General features: G+C 37.5%; 2 protein-coding genes across 2 annotated transcripts in view; both read left to right on the top strand.

Annotated features, from left to right (window-relative positions):
- Nucleotides 1-18023, top strand: part of LOC132162903 (serrate RNA effector molecule-like) — a 30306-nt gene extending 12283 nt beyond the window's left edge. Inside the window, exons 8-10 of the mRNA XM_059573118.1 lie at nucleotides 14609-14886; nucleotides 14983-15165; nucleotides 17919-18023. Of these exons, the coding sequence (XP_059429101.1) occupies nucleotides 14609-14886; nucleotides 14983-15165; nucleotides 17919-17979 (522 nt within the window). The 3' untranslated portion in view covers nucleotides 17980-18023. The remainder of the gene's footprint in view (nucleotides 1-14608; nucleotides 14887-14982; nucleotides 15166-17918) is intronic.
- LOC132164634 (membralin-like protein At1g60995) lies at nucleotides 367-6229 on the top strand. Its single transcript, XM_059575174.1, has 6 exons — nucleotides 367-456; nucleotides 3790-3851; nucleotides 3974-4068; nucleotides 4628-4707; nucleotides 5414-5497; nucleotides 6173-6229. The coding sequence occupies exons 2-6, from the start codon at nucleotides 3843-3845 to the stop codon at nucleotides 6199-6201; spliced, it is 297 nt and encodes a 98-aa protein (XP_059431157.1). The 5' UTR covers nucleotides 367-456; nucleotides 3790-3842; the 3' UTR covers nucleotides 6202-6229.
- Nucleotides 18024-18106: the final 83 nt, after the last annotated feature.

The raw sequence follows: 18106 nt of genomic DNA, 5'->3' as shown, positions 1-18106 counted from the left end.
ATCTTATTAAATTTATTTATTTATTTTTTCTTAATTCTTGTCTTTATTTGATTTTCAATACATGCTCTATATTATTCTCCTGCATACTCTATTCTTGGAGTGTGATGAACTCTTAACAGATGGGGTTTTAATTTTTCTTCTTGTCTGCAAGCAGGACTGATTGGTACCTTCAGTATTTGATGCATTTCTTGCTCAATTACTCTCGCCCACCTCTATCTTTCTCACATGTTTTTCCATCCATGTTTTCTGAAAATATTTTAATTTCTAAATGGTTTATGTGGAGAAACCTAGAGTCTGTACCATAGTTGGTCATTACTTGATTTCTTGTATCAAGGCCTAATCTCTCTTTGCTGAATTTTACTTTTTAATTGTAGAATCTTGCAGGAATACATTTAAATATTGACATTCCCAAGTGGTTGCATATACTTCATTTGGACCGGCTTAATTCATATGCAGGTAAGTGCCAATCTTTTTAGTTCTGCTTGTTCACTATTATCAGGTTGCAGAGCTGTAGTGGTTATGAATAAATTGAAATCACTTAGGTCAAGTGATGAAGAATTTTCTTTTCTTAGAATTGCTTTTGTCCTCACTTGGCTTGATGTGAGTCCTCTTTTCATACTTGCTGACCTAGAGTATGTAATTCTAGAATGCTAGTTTACTATTTTGGTACTCAATCTTGCTTCAGCTTCTAGGTTGTCAAATATTGACAAAATATAAACGGGAGAAAATCCATGAAATGAGTGTATTTTGGTCATCTTCCTAGTTAGGTCATTGTTATTATTTTTGCTAGCTGCATTGTTTAGGGCTGGAAAGAGCGGCTTTGGGTGGGTCAGGTGAATAATTATCATTAACCTATATATCGACCTTGTGACATTATGTGCTGAATGCGCATACTGACCCAAACCTGATTGTTTGAGTGGGGCCCAACCAATTGCCAGGCCCTTTGGAGATAAAAAAAAATCAAGTGGCTATTTTACTTTTTTTGTTTTTTTTTTTTTTTGGGAGGTGGGTCATATGTTAATGTCTGGGATAATTTTATTGCTAAGCATTGAGGAGGTATTGAACCACCTTGTTTTTCTTATCTTAATAAAATCTTAATTAAAAGTAGGTTATTTCTTTCATGCTCCCAATATTGTTCAATCGCTCCAACCTGTAATATTAGGGCACCATTTTTTTTCTTCTTTTTGTATTATTTAATCAAATGTACATTATAAAATTTCAAACTATTGCATGAATCCATCGCTTATGTCTATGAGCCAGAAGAAATGATCTGATTAAATTCCAGATCTGGCATTGAACCCAGAAATGATGTCTCTAAGAGCCCGATTTTTTTTTCTCTGATTTCAATAATATTTTTGGTCGAGAAGAAAAATAAAATAAACCTAAGATGGATTAGCTCTGGGCCTAATGGTGTTGCCTATGTCATTGATGTCCATGGTGGGGAGATGATTGCATTTAATTTAATGTAGCAGATGCTTAGGTAAAAAAGGAAAAGGAAAAAGAAGGGCACAAAATGCATAAGAAAAATAAAGCTAACCTAAGAGAAGAAGTCAGTTTTTGGACTAAAAGTCCTGTCTTGGTCATCCAGTGTCTATGGTAGAGAGATGGCTGCATTCAATTTTGGATGTCAGGTCCTTGTTTATGTACATTTTCCGAGATGTCTTTTTCTTCTTACTGAGATTTTCTTTCTAAAAGCACAACAGAGAATTGTCAAGGGTATTCGTAGTTTTATATGTATTTGATATGGATACTGCAGGATATGGCTGGGTAGGTATTAGATAGATATCCATAAGTTAAAAGTGTTAGCCTTGGGGTTAAAGGCGCTGTTTTGGCCACTGGTGTACATAGTAGAGAGATGATTGCATTTAATTTTGCATATTGGTTGCTTATTTATGTATCTTTGCTACACATTTTTTTTCTTCTTATTGAGATCCTCTTAGGTTTCTTCTATGAAGCATAAATACATGGAAATATCAATCATTTTTATATCTGATACATATCGTATATAGAATACGGTGAGACAAGGCAGAATATGGAGTGCTCGTGTAGGTTTTTTTTTGCCATTTGAGAGAGAGCATGACGACATGCTTGGTAGGAAAGAGATAGGGACTTAAGGGTTTCTTTTCCAGTGGGGACGGGTGTTTTGTTAAAAAAATAGTGAGGCCATACTTTAAAATTAGTTACTCTCATTTGATTGAGGATTTGCCTAGCACGTGGCTTACAGCAGGTTTAGTTTTTTTTTTGCTCGGTTTGCTTCTTGTGACCAAGTGAAGGTAGCCCAAAGTTGTTGTTGCCAAGAGTGAAAAAGAAAATTATTCTTTGCTTCAAAACTAATTTTTTTATTTATGCATATGTTATGCCCTTTAGTGTTTTTTTTTTTTTTTTTTAATTTTTTTTTAATTTTTTATATATTAAAAAATTAGCAATAAGGCATATTCAAAAGTACTTATTTATACACTGTGCATTGTGTCCGAATCATCTATCCCATATTTGTGGAGGTGGTTCCTAGGGTTTCTTTTGATTCTTTTAGATTTATTTTTTTTATCTATTGTTGTCTGGCATTTGTGAATTTTGTGTGCTGAGATAAGCCATTATCTTTGGTGTTCAGGCAACCAGAAGAAATAAGGCCATGAGCTTTTCTTTTTTCTTTGGATTTTAAGAATTGCCTTAAGGGTACCCATGTATTCCCCATTTACGCAGACCCCTCACACGTTAGAGTCAATCAAGCTCCTCAAAAGCTCTGTTATGCCTCAGAAGACTAAAAGTCAGATGTTCCTCATAGTTTCTAGTATTGTAGAATGTCTTCTTATTGTGTATTTGTTATAAGAAGCTGGGAGAACTCAATAAAAGGCTTTCCCCCTTAATTAATCAATATGGAAATGGTATGGGGAATTAGGGCAAAACATGAGTGGTTATCTTAAATTTTGGAAAATTTGAATTATTTAGTCATTGTCAGAAAGTCATTATGAAAGGCTAAATGGGCAATGTAAGACTTTGTTAGCACTATTTAGTAAAAGAATCATGGGAAAAGTCTACATACCCTCTTTAAACTGCCACTCAATTTAACAATGTCCCCCCCAAAAAAAAACTTTCAATTGAGACAATGTTTTTCCCAAACTTCCAAAACTTGTCAATGTCTCCCAATGACGAAAATACCCTTAATAAAATAAAAATTAAAGAAAAAAAAAAACTAAAACTATTTTTTAAAAATAAAAGGTAAAAAACCAGGGTGTGGAAATTTTAAATTTTTTCATTTTCTTTCATAAAGAAAATAAATAAATAAATAAATAAATTGTTTTTTTTTTTCGAATTTTATTTTAGCATTTTTGTCTTATTGAAAAAAATTTAGGATTATTTTTGTCTTTTTGCTGGCCTTGGGGGGATATTGTCAATTTCTTGGTAGTTTAGGGGGGACATTGTCTCAATTGAAAGTTTGGGGTGGAGAGACATTGTCAATTAGGTGGTAAAGAGTGTATGTGGACTTTTCCCAAAAATCATAATTCTTAACATATCAAGATGCGTGTGTGTGTGTGTGTGTATATATATATATATATATATATATATGTATGTATCTCTGTGTGTACATATATTCTTAAACTATTGCTTTTATAGACCTGTGACAATCTGGCAAAAGAAAAAAAAAAAAAAAAAAAAAAAAGGGCAGGCAATCATATAATTAGGATGGAAGAATTCATGAGCTGACCAGGATAGTTTCACCTGTTCTTCTAATTTCCCTAGTTGTACCATATATTTCTTGTTTTCTGATCATGGTTTTTGCATCTGTTTCAGTGCAATGGCTTGAGAATAGAAGCAAAGCCTTTGAACCAACTTATATATACACTATGGAAAAGGTGATTGTTCACCTTATTTGTTTGTTCCTTGCAATTTATGAAATTTTTCTGCATATACTCTGATTCCGTATTTCTGCTTATACTTTGTTATTTCCAATGTTCTAATAGTGCTTGTCCTGCAGGGATATTTCTTGCTACCTGAAGGAGCTAAGTCTCGCCATAATATTCGTACTGTTAACATTAGCATATCAGCTCGGCATTCCTGTTTTGGAAACAGGTTATATCTTCCAAACATAACTTAACCATTGTCGGGGTGGTTTGAATTGAGCTTGGAAGTGACAATTTTTCTGAAGAACCTATTTTTTCAATAATTTTCTTTGTTAAGTCCGAGTTTTTAATTCTTATTTGGATATCTATTTTGAAATTTTAATCTTTGTGGTACTTATCAAAAAGAAAGATTTAATTTAATTTTTTTGTGGAATCCAAGTGTCTGTAGTTCAAAACCTAGAGTACAGATTAAGAACATCTGTGGTTTAGAGTTTATTTGTTTGTTGACAAGCTAGACTCACTGAAAACAATTGTGTCAATGCCTTTTTTTGGAAGATAATGTCCTAACATTCTTCTAGGCATAATACGAGGTTTATAACTAGATTTGTGCTTGGTTGAGACAATTAAAAGCTTAACACTGGCATTTGCATCATCATTTTGGTTAAACTTCATCATATTTTTAACATTTTTGTCAAACTGTTGTTGTACTTTAGAATTTGAGTTATATGTGTATACGTATAGGAGCTATGTACTAGAATGTAACTGAATGGATATTTTCTTATTGCCAGGTGGCAGCAACTCCTCATAAACAGAATTGTCGGATATGATACTATTTTGATGAATAGTTTATTGACTTCTCCTGGTCAAGGTAGCATCTGATTCTTTGGGTGCATCACATTACATGTTTATATGTTAAATCTCAGTCACTCTCACACTGTTAGACTATCTTCTTGTTATTCTCTTTCTTGTTTAATTATTATTTTCTGTCATTATTGCATTGACATGTATAAACAGATGTCAATTTGTCACACATTATGATCTAGTCTATGATCCTCTTGTTGTGGTACAAAAATCAATTTTCCATTGCTATATGATTTTATTAAGGCAATACTTTTCAGTCCCATTTGTTTATGAATAACATCTCTCATTGAATCAATATCTGGTTGTTTTGTCTTTCTTTCTATGTCCTCTTTGCACATGTTCGAATCATAATGCTTCTGTTAAATGGCCTTCTTTTGGTATTTAACCGAACTTGTGTGTGGTTCTAGCAGTTCTATACATCCGTTGACCCATGCTAGCTGTTTTGTTTCCTTCTAAATGTCTCTAATTTTCATGTGGCTGAAGTGAAGCGTGGTTGACTTTTTTTTTTTTTTAATTGTATATTCTGATGTAAATCAATGCTAACTCTAGAATCGACCTTTTGATGGTCAGTTGGACATGATCCATCTGTGTTGAATTATCATAGCATTAATATGAAGCATGGATTGAGCCAGTCAGTGTGTTTTTTTGCATGGTTAGTTTGATTTAGTTGATGGTTTTATTTTGTCTAAGCATCTTTTGGTACTTCATTGCAGGGTATCTTTATAATTATCAAACAAAGGAGTTTTATAATCTTAGTTATGCACAAGTACCCCCAGAAGGTCCTGCAAGATTTGGAGGTTTGTTGACTGGCGCCTTCTATCTGCATTCATGCAATGTTTTCTTACATTGAGTTTGCAACATCCAGTTGTGCAATGTCATGAGTTTTGCTTTGTGTAAATAATAATAAGAGTATTGATCTAGGGGAAGTCATGCGTATATTGTCCATGCATCAAATTAGGAGGCATATAGGATGATTAATGTATTAACCAACTAAAACCTTGATTACCTTGACTGTCAACTATGGATTATTTGAAACTGAGGGCAGGGTGCTAGCACCTGCAGCAGTGTGTGTCAGATATTACCATAGGCTGAGTTATATAAGGTTTGTAAACCATGAGTGTTGCTGAATCTGACTTGTCATGAGCTATTATTTGGTAGTTATTCTTATTATTTGTTGTATATGCTGAAAGGGTAATCTTGGGTCATGGAGTACACTTTGAATAACGTTGAAAAATTTATTTCTTTTCATAATAGTAGCGTAAATCTCTCCAAGTATAGCAGGCTGCGTCTACTTGGACTCGCATGTGTAGGTCAAAGTGGTTTGGTTTGACTCTCAACCCAGTTTCAGGGGATGTCCATATATTAACTCCTTTGAATATCTCCAAATAGAAATGAGTTGGCTAGTTGGATTTGGCTTGGGCAATATTTATCGTCTGTGATCTTACTTTGACCTGCATTTGCTTCATTGCCAGGTTTACCCCAAGGTTTTCGTCTTAAGTAATAGAACTCAGGAACTTGTGTTGGGAGGGTAGAGGATTTTCTCAACAGGAGAGTTAAATCATTCATCTTTTGATGAGTAAGATAATCATTCAAGTCACTGAAATAATTCTACATCAGTTTTTATTTTAGAAAAAATGCCAAACTTGGTTTGAATGATGTTATCATTTGGTCAATTTACCACCATTCTGTCCACAGATTTTTACTATTCATTACCATTATAAAAGCATGTAAATGGCTGAAAGAAACTATATTTCCGTTACTTGTGTGTTCTTTTGTCACTTTGCCACCATCATTATTATTGTTATCTTACTAATGTTGTTCACTCTTTTAATTTTTTCTTTAATTTTGTCCTTATGCATGCTTAGATCCTATGCTACATGGATACTTCACTCATTTTGATGTGTCTGCGTAGCACGATTCTCCAAATCATTTACAGTCCAGGGTGCTCTTGAGATGGTTTTTTAGGGTGTGTTAAATGTTCATGGCTATTGAAAATGCTATTTTCAGATAGCCCGAAGAAACTTTCCTTTTGAAAAGAAATAAATTAGTGAGACCTTATAAAGATTTAGGCAAAGAAACATCAGGAAAATTTATAATCATAATTTGGTTATGGGCAAATTAAGCTCTTAGGAGTGTAATATCTTAGATGGTGTCCATGATTCTTCATGTTTACTCCTTTTTGTGTTTTTTTGGGGGGCTGTGGGGAGAGGAGGGTGGGTTGGGGGTTACCATTAGAGAGGAAGCCAACTTACATAGGATAGTTTTAGGTAAACCTGTCTACAGGCACTTGTGGTGGTAGGCTTTAGGATAGGAGAAGTTATAATTTTAGGATTTGTTATGGTGAGAGAATTGATATAGGGTTTATATAAATTTTTTTTGATAAGTAACGATATATTTATCAAAGGCGCAGAGGGGCGCAACCCTAGTACACCGGGAGTATACAAGAGAGCGACTAAGAAGAAGAAAGAGAGGAAGAAAATCTAATAAGAAAATCTTGGAAGCTGATCACTATAGGCGCAAGCCAACCAGCAGTCCAAGTGAAGAGGGTGTACAAGAAAAAGTGAATAAGCTCCTCTAAATTCCTGGCCGAGTCCTCAAAATTTCTTGCGTTTCTCTCGTTCCAAATGCACCACATAAGGCAAAGAGGGACCATCTTCCACACAACGGCGCTACTAGTTTTACCACCCTTCCACCAAGAATCGAACATCTCCTTAACGCTGCCCGGCATAACCCAACACAAGCCAAACCGAGTGAAAATGGCGTTCCATAAGGTGCGCGCCACCCCACAGTGTAGAAAGAGATGGTCAATGGACTCCCCATTTGATTCACACATGCAACAACGGTTTATCGCCACAATACCCCTTTTCCGAACATTGTCCAAAGTAAGAATTTTTCCAAGCGCGGCCGTCCAAGCAAAAAAAGCCACTTTCGAAGGGGCCTTGGTGCACCAAATACTTTTCCAAGGGAAAGGAGTGAGGTCTTTAGATGCAAGGATCCTATAAAAAGATCTTACTTCGAAAGTGCCTTTCCGCGAATAGATCCACCTTATTCTATCCTCCCCTTCCCCACCAATTGGATGCAAATACAATAGCGAGTAAAAAGAAGCCAAAACCTCCACTTCCCAATCGTGAACCCTGCGAGTGAAGGAAACACTCCACTGAGCAGAGCCATTTGAGCATTCCCTATTGTCTGCAATAGACGCATCCTTATTGGTGGCAATGCTGAAAAGTCCAGGAAAAACCTCCCTGAGAGGCATGTCACCGCACCAGATATCCTCCCAAAACCTGATGTTGGACCCACGACCTGGGACAAATCTAATGTGGTCTTGGAACGACCTCCACCCCCTACAAATGTGCTTCCAAAACCCTACTCCATGCGATCCTCTGGGAACCCTGGAGCACCAACCTCCCCAAACCGCACCATACTTTGCCACCAGGATCTTTCTCCACCAAGCCTCTTTCTCATGAGCAAATCTCCACAACCATTTTCCCAATAAAGCTTGATTCATCAACCGCAAATTCCGTATGCCTAAACCTCCCTCAGTGATCGGATAACAAACCTTATCCCAATTGACCAGATGGAACTTAAACTCATCATCAATCCCACCCCATAAGAAATCGCGTTGAATCTTCTCAATGCACTTCGCCATTGATGCTGGAATAGGAAACAGAGACAGAAAATAGGTGGGAAGATTGGATAAGGTGCTCTTAATGAGAGTGATCCTCCCCCCCGTTAGATAAATACAAGCGTTTCCAAGAGGCCAGTCTTCTGACATATTTTTCCAACACATCCTCCCATATGGTCTTGACCTTGAACGAGGCCCCCAGGGGGAGACCCAAATACTTGAATGGCGTAGTAGCTGTACCACATCCCAAAATACCAGCCAGCATGCCCGCATTTTCCATAGTGCCTACAGGGACCAAAGCGGATTTGGCCAAGTTTACCTTTAACCCTGAGACAGCTTCAAAGCAAACTAGAAGAGCACCAATATTTCTTACTTGAGTAGGATCTGCCCCACAAAATACCAGAGTATCATCAGCAAAGAGGAGGTGAGAGACGATAACCTGATCCGCTTCTCTAGCCCCCACTGAAAACCCAGAAATGAGACCCCTATTTATCGATGCATCAATCAACCTGCTGAAGGCCTCCATGACCAAAACAAACAGGAATGGAGAAAGAGGGTCGCCTTGCCTCACACCACGTGAACTATCAAAGAAGCCGGACGAAGATCCATTAATCAAGACCGAGAATCTCACAGACGAGATACAATGCTCAATCCAGGAACACCATTTTTCTCCAAAACCGCATCTTCTCAGAAGATAAAGAAGGAACTTCCAATTCATATGATCATAGGCCTTTTCCATGTCCAATTTGCACAATAAGCCAGGTTCCCCTGATCTGATACGACTATCCAGACACTCATTGGCGATGAGAACTGAGTCCAGGATTTGCCTGCCTTTAACAAAAGCATTCTGGGGTTTAGAGATAACCTTGTTCATTACTCTCTTCATCCTATTAGCCAAGACCTTGGCAATAATCTTATAAGTCCCTCCCACAAGGCTAATCGGACGAAAATCCTTTAAATCATTTGCTCCATGAGACTTCGGAATAAGGGATATGAAAGTGGCATTAAGACTTTTTTCAAATTTACCTCGATCATGAAACTCCGCAAAGACCGCCATAATGTCCCCCTTGATCACATCCCAGCAATCCTGAAAGAAAGCCATAGAGAAGCCATCCGGACCTGGGGCCTTATCCCTATCCATCCCTTTCACCACCTCCCAAACCTCCTTTTCCTCAAATGGAGTCTCCAACCTAGAAGCCTCCCCAACATCTAACATGTCAAAAGCAAGGTCTTCTAGCCTCGGTCTCCAAGTGAGATTCTCTTTGAAAAGAGCCTCGTAAAAGTGAGTAACATGATCACTAATAACCTCTTGATCTGAAGTCGTTGAACCATCCACCATCAACGTCTCTATAGTATTATGTCTTCTATTTGCATTGGCCATCCTATGGAAAAATTTTGTGCATTTATCTCCCTCTTTCAACCACCGGACCCTAGATTTTTGCCTCCAACTAATTTCCTCTTGTAACAGAAGGATCTCCAATTCTCTAGATAGCGACCCCTTCCTCTCAATATCTTCAGAGGATAAACCTCTCTCTTCATCCACCCTGTCAAGAGTTTTTAATTCCTCCATCCGAGCCTTGATATGCCCTTCCACATTGCCAAACACCTGGTTATTCCATTTCTTAATGTCCTCCTTGAGAGCTCGCATCTTTTTTGCCAATATAAAACTCGGAGTGCCAAGGAAATGATAAGAACCCCACCAACTTCTGACTTTGTCCACAAATCCCTCTGCTTTGAGCCACATATTTTCAAACTTGAATGGTCTCTTACCTCCCAACAAACAATTACAATCAAGAACAATAGGAGCATGATCCGAACAAACACGAAGCATCCTTTTTTGTCGCACGTCCGGGTAATGAACTTCCCAATCAGTGGAAACAAGGAATCGATCTAGCCTTGACCAGGATTGATTGTTAGACCAAGTGGAAACCCCCCCAGCTAAAGGAAGATCCATAAGTTCCTGCTCCGATATAAAATCTGCAAATTCCCTCATCGCGGATCGAGAATGAACTCCCCCCGACCTTTCACTAGAAAGAAGAGTAACATTAAAATCCCCACCAATACACCAAGGCATGTCCCACCAACTCATAAGGCCCACCAGTTCCTCCCAAAGATAACGCCTAATGTTGTCTTTGTTTGGACCATACACCCCCCCAAAAGCCCACACAAACCCATCATCAACATTCCTAAAGGAAACAGCTGCCACAAACCTGCCCAAAGCAACCTCAACCTTCGTAACAACCCTTCTATCCCACATAACCAGAATTCCTCCCGAGGCCCCTCTGGACGGAACATAGCACCACTCCACATAAGAACATCCCCACAAACTCCTCACAAAGTGATAAGAAATAAAATCCACCTTAGTCTCCTGGAAGCACACTATATCCACCTTCCAATTTCTAAGAAGACTTCTAACCCTCAGTCTTTTAAAGCTCTATTAAATAGCATTAGTTTTTTTTCACACCCAACCCTCTCCTCTAGGAATTATGGAGCATAGTCTTCTAGTTCACTAGATGAACCTTAGGTTCACCACCTATTCCATCCTAAAGAAATTCCCTTTGAAGACACTCCAATTTTGTAGCTATACCAACTGGTAAAGGGAAAAGGGACAAGAAGTACGTAGATAGACTGGATAACGTGCTCTTGATAAGGGTTAGACGACCACCTCAAGACAAATAGATCTTCTTCCAACTAGCCAATCTTCTTTCCATTTTCTCAACCACCTCATCTCAAATAGCTTTTGACTTAAATGAAGTGCCCAAAGAAAGTCCTAGATATTGAAATGGTAGAGAAGATATACAATTCAGAATGTCAGCGAACTCTTCCTGATGCTGCAACTCCCCCACCGCAACTAATTTTGATTTTTGAAGATTGACCTTCAAACATGAAATATCCTAAAAAAACCAAGAGAATATGTTCCAGATTAAGGATCAGACCTTGATCTACATCACACATAAGAAGGGTGTCATCCACAAAAAGAAGATGGGTGATTTCCAAAGAGGCTGCGTTTTGGAGGTTGACCCTAAAACTAGATAAATAACACCCTAGCCATAGCTCTAGACAGCATCCTACTAAGATTTTCCATGACAATCACAAATAGAAGGGGCGAAAGCAGGTTCCCTAGCACTAGCAAAGAAACCATGCAAACTACCATTAATTAATATAGAGAATTGGGCTGTGGAGATATAGGCAGAAATCCATTTCCTCCATTTTGAACCAAAGCCAAGGCGTCCCATAAGGTAGGAGAGAAACTCCCAATTGACATAGTTGGCTTTTTCCAAGTCCAGCTTGCACAAAACACCAGGAATTCCCGATTTTAGGGCTCGTGAATAACCTCCTCATCCATTATGAGTACACTAATGATCTTTGGTACATGGTTCTCAACTTATTTGGAATTTTGTGGACTATGCCTAGCAGCATCCTAGAGCTGCTACATTGTTGGACGAATCAAGGGCGTGGACATTCCCAAGAGGCTATTTGGAAAGCTATTCTTTTGTTCTTAATGTGGAACATTTGGAGAGAAAGGATTCGATACCACTTTGAGGACTGCGAGACCCCTATGCTTTCTTTAAATTTCTCTTTTCTGAGATTCCTCTTAGATTGGGCTGTAGAGTGTAGTCTTTCTTTTTCCTCTTTGAATCTTTAGATCTTATTGACTTTTTAGATTTTAAACTCCTATAATTTTCCAAGTCCAGCTTGCACAAAACACCAGGAATTCCCGATTTTAGGGCTCGTGAATAACCTCCTCATCCATTATGAGTACACTAATGATCTTTGGTACATGGTTCTCAACTTATTTGGAATTTTGTGGACTATGCCTAGCAGCATCCTAGAGCTGCTACATTGTTGGACGAATCAAGGGCGTGGACATTCCCAAGAGGCTATTTGGAAAGCTATTCTTTTGTTCTTAATGTGGAACATTTGGAGAGAAAGGATTCGATACCACTTTGAGGACTGCGAGACCCCTATGCTTTCTTTAAATTTCTCTTTTCTGAGATTCCTCTTAGATTGGGCTGTAGAGTGTAGTCTTTCTTTTTCCTCTTTGAATCTTTAGATCTTATTGACTTTTTAGATTTTAAACTCCTATAGCGTGAATGTCTCTCTTGTATGCATTTCGTGTACGAGGACTTTGCTTGATTTCTTTCCAATAAATTATTACTTATTAAAAATAATTGCTAAACCTGGAGAAGAAGAAATTTAGAACATGTTGAAGAAGGAGTTATTACATCATTGACGTGCTTGATAAGAGCTGTATACCAGAATTAGTCGAATTGGAAATTAGGTTTGATATATTTTACCAAGAGAAAAGTAGAGAAGATAATTTCTAGAGCCTGTCAAACCTGTGACATTACTAGAGGCTGTTAGATGTCATGACTTCCAGAATTGGCATTCGCATGTGCAGCCAGTGCTTTTGGTTCTTGATATTGGAAATGGCTATGTATATTGGTTTGTAAATAAGCTTTGGGAACAACTAGTTATCTATCTACCCATCTATATATATATATGTGTGTGTGTGTGTATTTGTGTCAGTTTGTATTTGTTTAAGTAGAAGATTCATTTAGCTGTCTAGAAGTCACATAAATGTACATAGGCCTTACCCCAGCATAATAAAATACAAAAACAGGTAATACCTATGAATTTCTGTTGTATTTAATGTCAGATGGGCATCATAGATTACATTTTTGTGTCCCTTAACCATCTCTTTATTTTTGCTGTTCCCATGGTTTTTGAACCAAAAAAAAAGAAAAGAAAGAAACTTGGGCTCTATTCTTTTCTTCTTTGTTTATTTGATGTTTACGAGTTTAAATGCGAGTCCCATTGAATGTGGAATTCCAGCCATTCTTGCTGTGAGTTGTAGGTAAACCAGATCCGGAAGCTTCCTGAATATTCTTAGGAGCCTTTACCTCTAATAGCAGCCTTTGGAGTGCATCCTAGTACATCTTTCTAAGATTTTGTAGATACTGGCCCTCTTGCTTGTAGTTGTTTTACTAGTGAGGGGGTTTGAATGCTTGCTTATGTTCAACCTGTGATTCTGTATAGCTTGTATATCTCCATTAAAAAAAAAAATGTTATAAGCTCTTGTCACCCTCCCCCCTCCCACCTCTTCTCCTTTAATCCCTTTCCATTTTTGATGGTACATATATGGAAAATGGTCCCTGGAGAAGAAGGCTAGGATATGCTGTTGTGGCTTAAGCAAGTGCCTTTACAGGCTGTCTAGGTTTGCTCTTAGACAGATTTCAAAATTCCCACTCAAGCCTTTTCAATATATTGATCATCTAAATATAGCTAAAATGGTTTTTTTTTTTTAAAAAAAAATTTATTTACATCTATATATTTGTTTTATTTTATCTTTTTTACATTTCATTCGTGTATGTATTGATCATCTCTTGTTAATATTTGAGGAAAGAGAAAGAAAATTGTCATTATAAATCTCAGGCATGGAGGCTGTTGATCATTATGATGGAATAGGAAATTTTATTTGTAATTGGCTCCTTATGACCAGGGGGTATCTTTTTAACCACCAAGTCTCAATTGTGTCTTGCCTCCCAAACTCCTGTTGAGTAAAACTTTGAGAAATTTAAATTTAGTTGTGGATAAGAAATGAAGGATCTGATATACTTTGCCTATTGGTCTGAGCTTGTTAGGTTTGAGAAATTTAAATTTAGCTGTGGATAAGAAATGAAGGATCTGATACACTTTGCCTATAGGTCTGAGCTTGTTAGGTTTCATGACATTTACTGCCACTTATCTTGAATGTTCAACTTTTGGTAGCCTATATCAGACGTGTCTTTTGGTTTTAGATTTGTGTTTTCCTGCACTCCAACTTACTCTACCCTGCTTTGAGAGTAATCTGTTCGTAAGGAAGCACACATTAAAAGATATGTAACCACATCCCTCCTCTTGCTATCGCTCCTTCTGCCCAATCCGTCTGGTTGCTTCGATGTCACTGCGAATGCTGTTGTTGATGTTTTTGATTGTTATTACTAAATTCCAAACAAGTGTCTTGTTTTTTTGTTCGGGATGCCCCAAAATAAAGTGTCTACACTAAATAGTCAGCGCTTTTTTACCTACATCTTCCTGTACTACCCTTACCTTTTGGAAAAAAGAAAAGCAACTATGACACACATTAAAACTAATGCCCACCTTTGAGCATTTTGGTGAGATCTTTGTACTTGTTCTTCTTTGTTAAACATTGGGCCTTTTTAAGCTAAGGGACTTATTTTGGGATGGATGGAGTATAATTATTGTTCTCTTTATTAATAAGAAAGAGTTTTCTCTGCAGAAGGACAGGCCACTGAGACGTCGACTAGGTCCAGATAATCGATTGAAAGATGAACGTGGCAATCGTAGAGAACGTGATAATCGAGCTAATGGTAGTGAAAAATATGATAGGTCCGAAAACCCACAGTCAAGTGATTTCCAATCCAACAATGATGGATCAGATGGAGGAAATCTTGATGAACCAATGTATGAAACTTTTGGCGGACAGGGAATGCGTGTTGCTCCTTTTCCCTCTGATATAGCCCCTCCGCCAGTATTGATGCCTGTTCCTGGTGCTGGGTACGTTGACAGTGCAAGCAAAATGTAAATTGTGATTGCAATTGGTATCTTATTTTGATATTTCTTATGCGAGTTTTTATATTGTTGTAATTGCAGTCCATTAGGGCCTTTTGTTCCTGCTCCACCTGAAGTGGCAATGCGGATGTTGCGTGAGCAGGGTGGTCCTCCCCCTTTTGAAGGTGGTGGTAGAAATGGGCGGGCTGGTTCACAGTTAACTGGGCCAGGTCCTATTCTTTCTTTTTCTCCGGGTTTTAGGCAAGATCCTCGACGTCTACGCAGGTAATTTGCAATCAAAGATTTAGTCCAATCCCCTACTTCATGGTGCTCCTTGGTCTTTTGTTTTGTTTTTTTTTTTTTTTTCTCAAAATTGATGGGTAAACTTTTTTGGAAAAAGAAAATTGTCCATTTACTTGCTGCCTTTCTCTGTCCGGCTTGTCTATCTTTGTTTGCATGTCTCTATGCTTTGTCTGGTTTGTCGTTTCATTAGGCTTTGTTTGGCATAGATGTTTTACAGTGAAGATAATATCATACAACAGCAACTTTGAAGAGCTATAATTATGAAGTTCGATTTAGCTTCCTCATCAAATGGAAGTGGAAGAATTTTAACATTTTCAGTGAGAAAACAAAAATCATGACTGGGTAGCAAGGCATATTGTGGAAAAAGTTCATAATGTTAATCATATAAACTTAGCATAAGCTTGTTTAGTGAATGTTACATTATGTAATTAATGTAACTTGCTAGTATTTGGATTTGGCGCTATTGTTTATGTTGTTTGTCCACATATTTAGGTTGTTGAGGTCGATGTTGGTGTAAATATTTAGGTAAGATTCTGTAACGTCAAAAGGTTTTAGAAGTGGAAGAGATATCGCCGAATCCATGAGGTGCTAGTAGTGTGAATGGGTTCAGAATTTAGGGGACGGAGAACCTTGGATTGTTGGTAAATACCCAGAACTTAAGATAACTGTCAATAGATTGTTGGAAAATATTCAGAAGTTGGGGATACTGGTAATATATACATTGTTTGTAACATGGTTGTGGTCAATCATGTTTGGTGATGCAGGACAATTGGAAATTTTCTGTAAAATATGTCTAACTAGAGTTAATAGATTAAAGTGGTTGATTTTAAGGGATAAAACTTGAAATGGCGCACTACAATTGTCTAGTCACTATGAAGACCAATTAGTGAGTAGGAATGATAGTATTTAGTTGAAGAAACTAAAGGGTTAGTGTTATTGAAGCTGTGAGGATATATGCTAGTCCATAACCAATCATATGTAAGTAGCTTGGCTAAACTGGATATATCTTCGTGAGATTCAATAATGTAACTTTATCAAGACAGATACAACCTATTTTGCCGTCTTCCTTTCTGTGTGCAATGTGCATATATGTGTGTGGATATACTATGACGGGGTGCTGCCCTATCAAAATTGATGGGGCTGCACCTATTTGTAGATCAACATGGTTCAGATAAATCTATATATAGTAAAATTTTACTTATTCTAAATCTGGTTTTTGAACTAGTGGAGCCAAATGATATGGGTTTTTAACTATAATTTTAATGTTAGATAACAAAGCATATATACCATAATTAGAGTCTCACATCCTAGAGACAAAATAGTTTATCTTTGCGATACTCTCAAAAGATTGGTCACAAGTGCCATAGTTGCTTGTATAGTCTAATCAACTTGGTACACATTTGATATGAAACTCATCACACCTCTGCATGATGCCTTCGCAAAAACTAATATGGGGTACCGATATATTCCATTCAAATCCTGTACATTTTTGTCAAGGCATACATTGCATTGGAGTGCCCAGGAGGAATAGGTTATCAAATTGGCATTGCAATGCCCATGAGGAATATGTTATCAAATTGGTTTTGATACTATTTGTCATGGGTCACAGACGCATTACATCTGTGCAATACTCCAAAAGAACTAGTTGCTATTGAAATTTTCCTTAATTAATTATATAGCCTAGATCAAGCTAGTACATATTCAGTTTGAGATTCAATACATGCTTACATAGTTCCTTCACAATCTAAATCCACCTATAATGGGGTACTATTTCTTCCACTCAAAAAAGTCTTATGTCTCCTCACTGGCGCCTATGTTGCGTTTTAGTGCCCCTGATCCGCAGTGTTACTAAGAGTGGTACCATTTTTTATTACCTGGGATGCATTAGCTACACCAAAAGATCTACGTCATTGATTTGGGCAATGTAACCAATTTCGGATAGCCTTGATTGTGACTAGTCTTTTTGAGGTATTGCATAAATGTGGCTTGTGCTTTCCTGGGTCGTGATTATGGTATTGAAGCCAACTTAGTACCACCATATTACTTAAGGGCACTGTAGTTCAACAGTCTCTAACGATAATGTCATGGATCTTTGAGTGGAGCTGTGGAGATGATTGTAATACTCTATTGGATTGTGTTGAATCATATATGAGGTTTGACATAAAAGTAAGTAGAGGAAGCCGTAACTGTTATCATTTTGGGTAGCACATAGATGGGGCTAGTGCGTCCCCAAGTCGAGACATAGACCATTTTTTTCATGGACCTTCAATTATTACAAAATTTCCTTCAAATGGGTGAAAATGAGTAAGACCTCATCAAGATTGATTGGACATTGCCATAATTTATCATAGTTTATCCCAAGTTGCGCTCCCGTACACACAAATATTATATATTATATAATATATCACCATTTCGAACCTTATACAGAAGGTTTTTCCGTTTTCTCTGCTGATCTTTTCATGATGCTCAAAATAGTTTCCCACTGCCACCATGAAACCAATTCTTGTTTAGTTTAAATTTTTGAGATATGTACAACTCTCTGGGATACAAAGCTCTACTAAAACCCATCTGCAGTCAACATGTGGTGATGTTTTCTCTGCTGATGTTTGACAGTGCTGTCTCCGATGCCTTTTTTTTAGGGCTTAGCCAGTTTGCTCTCTGTGTATCCTTTTGCCTCCGATTGATAATGTGTAAAGAGGACATGCTGACTGCACTCGATTTTGTTGTTGTTGCAGTTATCAAGACCTAGATGCGCCAGACGATGAGGTCACTGTGATAGACTACAGGAGCTTGTAGGCATCTATGTTTGTATGATGATAGAGCTGCGCAACATTCAAGTTCCTCGAGAAAAAGCTACTTCTGATCTGGTCCAAGGTTCACTGCTGTTATTTTACAACAATCTGGTTGAAGCAGCAACTGCCAT

This window comes from Corylus avellana, chromosome ca10 (assembly GCF_901000735.1).
Source record: "Corylus avellana chromosome ca10, CavTom2PMs-1.0".
In the NCBI taxonomy this organism is placed as follows: domain Eukaryota; kingdom Viridiplantae; phylum Streptophyta; class Magnoliopsida; order Fagales; family Betulaceae; genus Corylus; species Corylus avellana.
This window is presented reverse-complemented; position numbering and strand designations above follow the sequence as displayed.